Source organism: Chanodichthys erythropterus, chromosome 10 (genome assembly GCF_024489055.1).
Source record: "Chanodichthys erythropterus isolate Z2021 chromosome 10, ASM2448905v1, whole genome shotgun sequence".
Lineage (NCBI taxonomy): Eukaryota > Metazoa > Chordata > Actinopteri > Cypriniformes > Xenocyprididae > Chanodichthys > Chanodichthys erythropterus.
In genome coordinates this window covers 52,128,109-52,139,419 of record NC_090230.1, presented here as the reverse complement: position 1 = coordinate 52,139,419, position 11,311 = coordinate 52,128,109, and the positions used below count along the sequence as shown (strand labels likewise).

The 11,311-nt window shown below is 34.9% G+C and overlaps 1 protein-coding gene across 4 annotated transcripts in view; it reads right to left on the bottom strand.

The window, feature by feature from the left end:
• Positions 1 to 1,967: 1,967 nt before the first annotated feature.
• gnaz (guanine nucleotide binding protein (G protein), alpha z polypeptide) overlaps positions 1,968 to 11,311 on the bottom strand; it is a 55,694-nt gene continuing 46,350 nt past the window's right edge. For all 4 annotated transcript variants that reach the window (XM_067398110.1, XM_067398112.1, XM_067398109.1 and 1 more), the window contains exon 3: positions 1,968 to 8,460. In XM_067398110.1, the coding sequence (XP_067254211.1) occupies positions 8,116 to 8,460 (345 nt within the window). In that variant the 3' untranslated portion in view covers positions 1,968 to 8,115. The remainder of the gene's footprint in view (positions 8,461 to 11,311) is intronic.

Genomic DNA, 11,311 nt, shown 5'->3' with positions numbered 1-11,311 from the left:
AATGGCAACAAATATAGTGCGGTAATTCCTGCATCTGGCAGGTTCAATGGAGTAAAAAAAGACAATCAGGTGTCTTGAACATATTAACAACACCCTTGTGGACTTCTGTAAGGACTCATATGCAACATAGCTAATTAGAGACAGAAATTGTCTGTTTTTCTGTCACAGACCTTTATACATATGGCAAACAAATGTGAGAGAGCATTCATGGGTCACTGTCTTAGTAATAGATTAATTACACATATAAAAATGTTACTTTTAATGTGTGTGTGTGTGTGTGTGTGTGTATATATATATATATATATATATAACACACACACACACACACACACACACACACACACACATGCATACATACATACATCTATACATATATATTATATTTTGTTTCAGTCATATTTATAGATCATGCTTGCTGAATTGCTGTTATCTTAATTTAGACTGATTTAAATTGATTTTATTGACTGATTTTTCGTTGAGAAATACTGTATTCCAGAATCTAATTTGAATAACCATTGGGAATAATTGACAGAAATAACATTCAGATGTATTACAGTAAAGGGAGATCCAAAAAAAAAAAAAAAAGTATATTATAATCTTAATGGTCCTAAAATAGGCATCATTTTCTTAATGCAAATATGTGAGCTTTGTAAATGTGAAATGTGACCTGGCTGATCAGCCAACTACCTTATATCAAAGTAAAACATCACATTTGTCCCTGTGAATTATTTGAACTCTGAATCCAAATTGTTGTCAAGACTCAAAAGCTTGAAAGTGATGTTTACCGCTCTGAAGAATGAGATTAAATGGATTGCCTTCCTCCTCTGTCTGCGGTGTGTCCTTTCCTGCTGCTCATGACAGTCACAAGGTCTTCCATTGGCCGGCCCTCCTGCTCAGCGTTGCTGTAGCATTCATCTGTTTATTTCTGTTTTTCAGGGCAAATGTACTCTTTCAATAATCTAGAGTCACATTGGTTGACTGGTATAAACAAGTACATAGGCTCTACTACAGTCTCAAGGGGGAAAACTGTCTTCTGAGTGACAGGCACATCATTTCCCCTTGCAATTCTGGTTAGAAAATCATGAAATATATGTGACTACATCCATGTCATGTATCTTCTCTTTTAAATTTTTCCTTGGCTTTACATGTGAAATTCAAGGCCACGCCCAGAGAAACTCCAGGGTCTTGACCAGATCCACACTTCCCACATGCCCCATAAACAATGAAGAGAGACATATTATTATTATTATTATTATTCCTAGCAAAGATAGTATTCAGCAGAATACATGAATAAAAAAAAATAAAAAAATGTCTGTCTTTTAAAGCAGCATGTCCACATCCTGACAGTAAGAGGTTCATTTTCAAAATAGGCAAGGTTTCACAGCTGTAAGATATATATATATATGAAAACATCTATAAAAACAATTAATATAAAAATTAGTATTCATACTGAAGTCATCTAAGCTATGAATTCAACAAGTAGCATGTGAATTTGATTCCCTGACCGCACTGAGATTGTGTGCACGCGCTAACGCTCTCATGCATGCTGTTGACTAAACCAATGACATTTTCACAAAAGGCTGAGGTTTATATGTATTTACAATAAATATCTCAGTAAGTACTGAAATTCTTCAGTGGTCTTTAATTGTTTGTGTAAATAAACTAAATAAAATGCAATGTTGCTGCAAGAAAAATGTAAAAGAGACATTCTGGTGATTGTGGCGAATTTTGCTGAGTTTGGGCAGTAGAGGACAGTTAACTTATATTAATTATGAAAGGTACTACTTACTTTTGGTTTTGTTGTTTTTGGGACATTTTTTTCAATCCACTTGGCCTAAAAACAGAGGGGGCACTGGTGATAAAATATGATTTTATTTATTTAAACCTTTTATATATATATATATATATATATATATATATATATATATATATATATATATATATATATATATATATGACCCCTTTAGACTTTCTCCAAATGATGGAGGTCAGTTTGAAAGCATCCTGTATTCTCAACTCATTCTAATCAATGTAGATTTGTTAATATTTATATTTTGACACTGTGAATACATACAGAGTTGTACAGTAAGTGGCAAGGAAAAACACCCACACATGATTAAATAGCTCTGAACAACTTGAACATATCAATTTAAAATGCCGTGGTAAATAAACTCTTATTTTGGCAGTTCTGTAGGCTGTTTTGTCTTGGTACTCTAGAATTAGTGCATGATAAACAATGGGCCGTGTTAGTTTGGCAACAATGAGGGGTCATCCAAGGTTTGGCCACTAATTGGTCCATTATGCGAGACCATTCCAGCCTCTCTTTCTCCCTCATCTTCTGTTGGGTCCATCTCTTACTCTCACAGTTCTTTTTACTACTCAGACAATCTCTCTGCAGACATAAATCAATTGAAGAATAATTTAATTGCACATTTAATTAGCATGTTGATTGCCATGGTGCAATGCACCATAAATAAAAGCAGTGTTGAGCTTTTACTGTTGTCTGATTTGAAACAGACGGACAAGACATTTCCAAGAATCTGATGACCAGGGACAGTCACGCAGGAAGAAACAATTTCCTCATGGATTACATGCAGTGCATCAGCCTGCAGCATATGCCATTGAATTAGAATGATAGCACTCAATACATGTGTGTGCAAATGATTTATCATAGAGGCTATATGTGGCCACTCACTACAGTCATCTTAGCTGCCCCAGGTTATTGCTGCTAACATTTAATGAGGCTGATAATGCTGTTGATGCTGTGAAAACATATATAGAAAACATATATAGCAAATAGAAAAAGAGGGATACATATCAGTGACCTTATTGGTATTGTCTTGCATCAGCTGGCAGCAAATAATATCATGGATTAGGCCTATATTTTCCAGTGCAATCCATATACTATATATATATATATATATATATATATATATATATAAAATATATAAAAAAAAAAAAAAATAATATATATATATATATATATATATATATATATACACACACATATACGCTATGTTCTAAAAGTATTAAATGCTGTTATTGTACAGGCAAAAATGTAGAATTTATATAAATGGAAATATATCAGTGAAAATAGTGAATTTCACCCACAGAAGAAAATGAATAAAAAAGAAAATATAGTTTGCACATAGAAAATAATAAATAAATAAGAAATTAATAAGCATGTGTCTGGAACCTTTGGTTTTTATTATTAATACTATTTATTTATTTTTGTAATTCCCATTATTCTTTGTGTTGATGTCATTACTATAATATGGCTTGTTTTTTTTGGGTTTTTTTTTTTTTTTTGCAAGTTAAAAAAATAAAAATAATACTGTAGCCTACTGCAATTAGATTTATACAGAACCTCTAAAAGGGATATGGTGATGGAATGAAAAATGAAATGGGAGGAAAAATGATCTTTCAATGTTTATTTTTGTGGTCTCTCGCAAATGTTTTGCGTTCCCCTGAGAAACTTAGCATTCGCTCGCAGACAACTCAAAAAGTTTGCGAGAATGGCAAAGTTTCTTGGGGAAACACAAAAGTTTTGAGAACAAACACAAAGTTTCTTGGGGGAACGGAAGAAGTTTTGCAAACAAATGCAAAGTTTCTCGGGGGAACACAAACGTTTTGCAAACAAATGCAAAGTTTCTCGGGGGAACACAAACGTTTTGCAAACAAATGCAAAGTTTCTCGGGGGAACACAAAAGTTTTGAGAAAGAACGCAACGTTTCTTGGGGAAATGGAAAAAGTTTTCCGAATGAATGCAAAGTTTCTCGTGGGAACGCAAAGGTTTTGCGAATGAACGCAAGGTTTCTTGAGGGAACACTAAAGTTTTGCGAACAAATGCAAAGTTTCTCAGGGGAACGCAAGTACTTTGCATATGAATGCAAAGTTTCGGGGGGAGGGAGGGTGGGTAGAACTGTATGTTTTCATACTTTTGTCTGTTGAAAATGAAAATGAAAAAATGAAAAAATCTTAAAAATGAAAAAATGCAATTAAATAAAAAAAAGAAATGAATGCAAAGTTTCTTGGGGGAACACAAAAGTTATGCGAGGGAACACAAAATCATGTCCACCACCAGGTCACTTTAGGTGCTATGTAGATTTATGTAAATACATTAGAATTTAATATCCTTTTTTCCATTACAGTAGTATAAATTCTGAAAGGTGTTTTTAATTGTCATAATAAATGTCAAATTTATTGTCATCAATAATAATGTCAATGAAAAAGTCTTAATGGTTCTAAAACTAGACTTCATATATATATGTATGTATATAAGTATTACACAGAACTGTTAGACTGCATTGCAGAAAATATTATATGTCAAACACAAGACATTGGGTCTCATTCATGAAACACGAGCAGAACGAATTTTTGTGTAAATCGTGTGTAAAGTGGTTCTGGCGTAAATTTTCGGATTCATTAAAATGTTCGTATTTTCCAAATGTTAGTTGGTACAAAAGAAATCTACACCTGCTCCCAGCCACGCGTAAATAGTGCGTTTAACATCCGAACGTTTTGCTCATTAATAAGGCTGCATTTTAATTCACCTTAATAAGGTACATATTTACACAGCATTTTGAAAAAAATATTATATACAGTAATTACATACGTTTTTTCTTTTTACTTTTATTGTGAGAGGCAGTAATAGCGTCTGCAAACGGGGCACTTTAATCAAATAATGGATAGATTTCAATATGGTTGGGCAAACTAATGGCCCCTTATTTGTTATGGAAATTGTTTCCTATAAAATGTCCAAAATCCTTCGTTTGGTGTCATAATATGATGCCCATATATAGTTGTCAGTCGGATTTAATGGGCGGGATTTATGGTAATTGAGAATGAGCGTGCACGCGCGTCCCATTTACGAATGATTGGAATTCATTAACACACACACACACATTTCACTATCACTTCTGACGTTTACGAAGTATTTGTGAATCAGGAGAAGAGTTTTCGGGAAAGTCTCTTTACGCGCAAATCACTCGCATATTTACTCGTATATTCATGAATGAGACCCATTATGTGTAACTTTGATGACAAAGAGTTACTGAAGCCTCACTCACCCCAACACAAGAAACAAATCTGCAGCACAAACAACATTTGCATAATTGTTTTTATTCACTATTATTGTTCTTTTATACTTTATTATTTGTTTCTTTGTTTCCTTTTTTTTCTTTTTTTTGGTGGACATCCTGTAAAATCAATCCTGAAGCCCTTATTTGGGTTTGTTGTACATCGTCATAGCAGAACAGGAGGAGGACTGGAGCGGGGTGGACCCCTTTAATCTGTCAATCAGCCCTGCATCTTAAAAAGTGATTTCTTTTTTTTTCTTTTTTTCATTGTCTCACAAAGTGTACCTCACATAGTATTTACACATACAGCGGACAACGTCCACTCAAAATGACACCAGGATAAAAAGAACTGCTCTTTTATAGATATTCTTTTCTCTCTCTTTCTCTCTTTTTCTGTTGCAGCCAAAATTTGAGGAGTAAATCCTCTTTTTATGTTTTCGTGCTGAGTTTAGGTTGCGCTGGACGTAAAATGAATCTTTCTGCACATAAAACTCTTTTCAATAAATACCTTGCAGGAAACAACTGTACACAGTGTTTGACTTTTATATATTTTTGGAGCATGTTAGTAAAACTAAAAATATAAGAAAGCAAATCAAACTATAATTTATCAAAATCCCAAAGTAACAAAATCATGCATATTTAATGTTTTAATATTTATATACTTTTTTTGTCCATAAAAACCAAAAAAGTAACATGATTGGCGGGCCTTTTTTTATTTACATTAATATTGGCACTGTTTATTTTTCTTTGAATCTGGAATGATCGTTATGAAACACTTAATGCTCATATCAGGGTAACACTCTCATGGAAAGAAGGACGCTTGCTCTAAAAACTCTGGATTACATCCTATTTTAGGCTGAAGGAAAACAGAATAAAAAGAAACAAGAAAATAGATTGCTTCCTAGGGGTCAGACAGCCAAAAATAATCTACAGTGTGAATGTGAGTAAAAATGCCATTTGACTCCATATTCAGACAGTGGCAGATTTCACCTTTGAAACAAAACCAAATGACATCATAATTCTTTTTCTTGCTCTCAAGATACCTTTAACTTCTCATATACAATTATACTATCATATAAACTCTTTATATCCTCTCAAAAAGCAGCATTACTTAAATCAGGCAAATCAAAGAACCTAAAAAGAAAGACAAAATTTAAAGGAATGGTTCACCTTTAAGTAAAAATGTTATCGTTTTCTCGCCGATATGTCACTTCAAATCTATATGACTTCATTTCTTCTGTGGAATGCAAATAGAGATATTTAGCAGAATGTTCATGCCGCTCATTTCCACACAATGACAATGAATGGTGACCAGGGGTTGTTAAGCTCCAAAAAATGCCCAAAAGCAGTCCATATAATCAATATTCCAAGTTTTATGAAGTCATGCAATAGATTTGTGTGAGGAAAATGCTGACATGTAAGTCGTTATTCAATGATAATCTTCTCCACTGCAGCTCTCAAAACTCATTCATGTTCATGTATATTCAAATATAGCACATCAAGACATGTCATGACAGGTTTGACTTGAGTGTATATCTTAATTGCGATGCACCAAACTGGGTATGTACATATAGTTTTTATATTATATTTTATATTGTAAGTGTTACTTTTCTAAACCATATACATTACAATCTTCCCTAGGTGGGCATTAAAATGGGCCAAAAATATGATTTGCATTGAAACAGGATCCTGAGGGACAAAAATCTCATAGGGTGCATCTCAATCAGCTCCCTAGCTTCCCAGGTCGTGAATCAGTATATCGTGACGCGTACATGAATTCGGGCACTGGTAAGAACAGTAAGCTCACTACACACTAGGACACTGATGACTCTATTTCCGGCGATGTGACAACATTGTACAACATCGCTACTGGTATTTATGAACAACAGCAAAACTGATGACTTTCTGACAGAATTTTTTTAATTTTGTTTAAAATACATTATGATAAATACTTTGCTTGTTACATATATGTGCAACATTTCAGATGTTAAAAAAAAATTATAATTGTTAGCTAGATTATGTTCATTACCTGTCTAGAGATGTATGTTTATGCTGAAATATAATTAAATAATGGTTGTATTTTTAAAAATATCTGCTGTCATTGTGTGTAGTGAGTTGGTGATTTATGTTTTGCACTTCAGAACTTCTGTTAAAGAAAACACAGTGAGCATCCATGCTCCCTGGTTTTCATGGTGCATTGTGGGAACGTTTCAGTGCACTGGAAGGATTTAGTAATTGAGACAGCCCTTAAAATGGCTGACTCCCTGATCAGTGCCCTGACTGCTGAGGCAAACACTTCCTTTTCTTCAGTTGACATAAAAAATGTAGTGCTAGTGTGTATCTTAACCAGTTGCAATGCACCAAATTTGAATATGTGCATATGGTTGTATTCCTTAATAATAATCACACAAGTCATATGTTATGCTACATGTATGGTGTTTTTTGCTTGTTTGTTTGTTTGTTTGTTTTTGTCATTTCACCATTCATATTCACTGTATGGAAAAGAGCAGCATGAACATTCTGCTAAACATCTCCTTTTGTGTTGCATAGAAGAAAGTAGTAAGTCAAACAGGTTTGGAATGATATGAGTAAATGATTACTTTTTGTCTTTTTTTGTGTGAACTATACCTTTAGTAGATGCTAAAGAATTCCTGCTATTTCTCAGGGAAGAAAGGAGCAGGGAGATCTGTTTCCAGTGTTTCCATGTCAAACATGTGCTTGACAACTGATCCAAAGTCCGTTGTGTGTGAACAAACATAACGATGCATGTGTGTGTGTGTGTGTGTCTACATAGTCATATGTTCAGTGCAAACACATTTATACCAACCTTGTAAAATCCTTCTTGACCTTTACTTTTTTGACATTGATAAATCTAGCATAATGGCAGCATTTAGCCCTGCCTCTGGGCCTCATCCGAGTTTCCTGTTTCAACAAGCGTTTTTAAGGGTGCCCGGATCAATCGACAAGCAAGCCTCATTGTTCGCCAAAGGGTTTTTTGTTTGCTGCACCTGTCGCCCCTCTCCCCGGTCCCCTCGTCCTAGCACAACCCAATGTACTTGAGATTGTTTTGGATGATCACGTCCGTCACCGCGTCAAACACAAACTGGATGTTGCTGGTATCAGTGGCGCAAGTGAAGTGCGAGTAGATTTCCTTGGTCTCCTTGTTGCGGTTGAGGTCCTCAAACTGCCTTTGCACGTACACAGCCGCCTCCTCGTAGGTGTTCTGGCCCTTGTAGTCAGCGAAGCAGACCGTCAGCGGAATGCGCTTGATCTTCTCGGCCAGCAGGTCCTTCTTGTTGAGGAAGAGGATGAGCGAGGTATTGGTGAACCAGTTGTTGTTGCAGATGGAATCGAACAAACGCAGGCTCTCCGCCATACGGCTCTGTTGGGAAACCGAAGACAAGAAATAGTTAGTTGAAGTGCTAACAAAATGGATTTGGCTCTCTTGAGGGGAAAACCTCTGAAGTTGATGAAATCAGAGGCCTTTAACCTTAAAGAGAGCAAACGGTAACATATTAAGTTCCAGAGACACTCTAGATCTAGACGATGGGCTGAATGTCAATAGAGATGACCCAGTGTGAGGATAACAAATCACTAGCAGGGCCATTCATTGTTGTGGCAACAGTGGACAGATGATGTGGCTTAACTCCTACAAACTTGCTATTGCATACTTAGGAATTTGAATTTGCCTCTAACCTGAAGTATTAAAATTCTCATCTAGCACTGTTTGTGCTACAGATATGAATGATGCCTCAAATTGTGTGGCTTGTTGAGGGAAAGTGTGCTATTACTTTTCTAAGCCATTAGAATTGTCCCTTAGCGCGCAAAATTCAATGGGTCAAAAAAGTGCATTGAAAGAGAAACCAGAGAAAAGATAGAAAGATCTCATACAGACATCAGTTTAGGCTCTTTTGCCAGTAAGTAACCACCCAGAAAACCCCAGAAACCATCTATCAACATTTCTTCAGATGAATCATGAATCAGTGAAACATTCTTATCTTATCTTGTAAAAAAGTAGTGTGCACTTGTACTACAAATCTACTTCAAATCTTGAACGTATATAGGGTTAAAAATCTGTAGTTGCAGATAATATAATAGTAATGAAATAAAAGTCCACTAAACTGTATTAAAGAGAGTTCACTTTCATGACTGTTTCTTTACATACTTAAATGCACTTTTTTTTAAAAGTGCACTTTGTAAAGTAAACATAAAAGTAAAACACAAAAGAAGATATTTTGAAGAATGTTGGTAACCAGACAGTTGACGGTAACCAATGACTTCCATTGTTTTTTTTACCTGCTATGGAATGACTACTGTCTACTGTCTGGTTACCGACATTCTTCAAAATATCTTCTTTTTAGTTCAACAGAAGACAGAAACTCAAGCAGGTTTGAAACAACTCGAGGGTGAGTAAACGATGACAGACTTTCCATTCAAGTGGGTTAAAAAACCACAGCTAGCTAACTCAGCTAACTGCAATTAAAATAAATTTAAACTATAATACATTTTCATTTAATGGCAATTAATATGCAGTTGCGTGTCTGAAAACACTACTTTCAATTTGCACTTAAGTATATTATTTTGAAGTAGCTATATTATATCCATATGTACTTTTAAAAAAATGCTAAAATGCTTTTTCACAAAAGGATTTCAACTTTGTTTCCATTCTAACTTTTTTGTTTGTTTGTTTGTTTTTGCAAAAAACGTTGAGTATTATTTGAATGACGACACCTATTCTTATCTGAAACATGATTATGCAACAAGAGAACCGGCTTTCTGTAAATACTGAGTATGACTCACCAGTCAATATTTAGTGCCATAACAGGACTTGTTAAAAATTGTCACTTTCTGCAAAGGTTAAATGTTATAATAAGCTTCTAAACATTAAAGAAATCCAAAATAAGATTAAAAGCCAAACACCACAAAATCCCTAAGAGAAACAACAAGCTCACAGAATCATGTCAATTTCAGCAGGCATCATACGGCCAACCTAGGTTATTAACCTCTATTTCTCTAGCCCCCGCTGAGTTCCCTATCTAATTCAATTAGTCACCTGCCCATGTTCAATTACCTTGCTGTGTTTGCCAGGGTAATGCCCATAAAACAAAGGCAGAGGACAGGATGTAAATAACACCCGTGAAATGCGCAGAACCATTTTGCTGGCGACATCAGCTGAGGCTTTTACGATACCATCATCCATCCAAGTAATGCATTTTAATCCCCGAAAATGTGCTTTCTGCAGATATTTCAAAGGTTATAGTGTTTACTAAACATAATTTACTACATAATCTACTTGAGCTCCATAGGTAAGACTATAAGTGTACTAGCAAATATATATATATATATATATTAAGCATTTATCAATTATCCGTTATTGAGTGTGTAGCGTTTACCACATTTTGTGTAAGTGGAGTGTGTGCGGGTGGATCCACCCTTCCGCCCCCTCCCACGCCGTGAGCTGCAATGGTTGCAGGCACGTGGTTGGGACGAGCAGCTTGTGACCGAGGGAGGAATCTGATATGAAGACTGGGCCGCTGTTTGAAAGGTTACACAAAACATCATCGTGCTTTAAGCAAATCACAAGATCATTTACGAGAGAGTGAAAGTGGGTTTCACAAAGATATGAATTAAATTGGTAAACTATGTTAAAACGAAGGAGGAATAGTTGCTGTGACGAAGACAATAGAAAGACTTCATCACTGGGACTCATCATTTTTGTCTCCATTTTTGTAGGAAACTGGAGAAACATTCCCATCCAACAATCAGATATGAGTGTTAGGGTTTAAGGTTTTTTTAAACTTTATGTCAAAGATCTGCAAATAGTGTGATTTCCTTGTGAAGAATGCAGCTACATATTTAATGTGTAAATAAATATTTATACTCATTTATACTGAATAAGAAAACAATTAAGGCATGATATTGAATACAACACTTTTCCAAAATTAAATAATTATTTTCAAAATACATTTTCATTGTACTAACGCCAAAGCAAATTTTGAAAAAATGATCTTAAAAATATTTACTTAGTCTTTTTTCAAACCTCTATTTGTTTTATAAACTAGCCTGAGAGTTGTCATGACTGAAATGTATTTATATAGCATTTTTCACATATTTCATTCAAATTCATTCTTGAATGTTTTTTTTTTCTTTTTTCTTCTTGTTAATACCCCTGGTCAGGGCCGTCACTTGAGAGGCAGAAGGTGGTGATGATTCTGTGACCGCAATTTCAACTG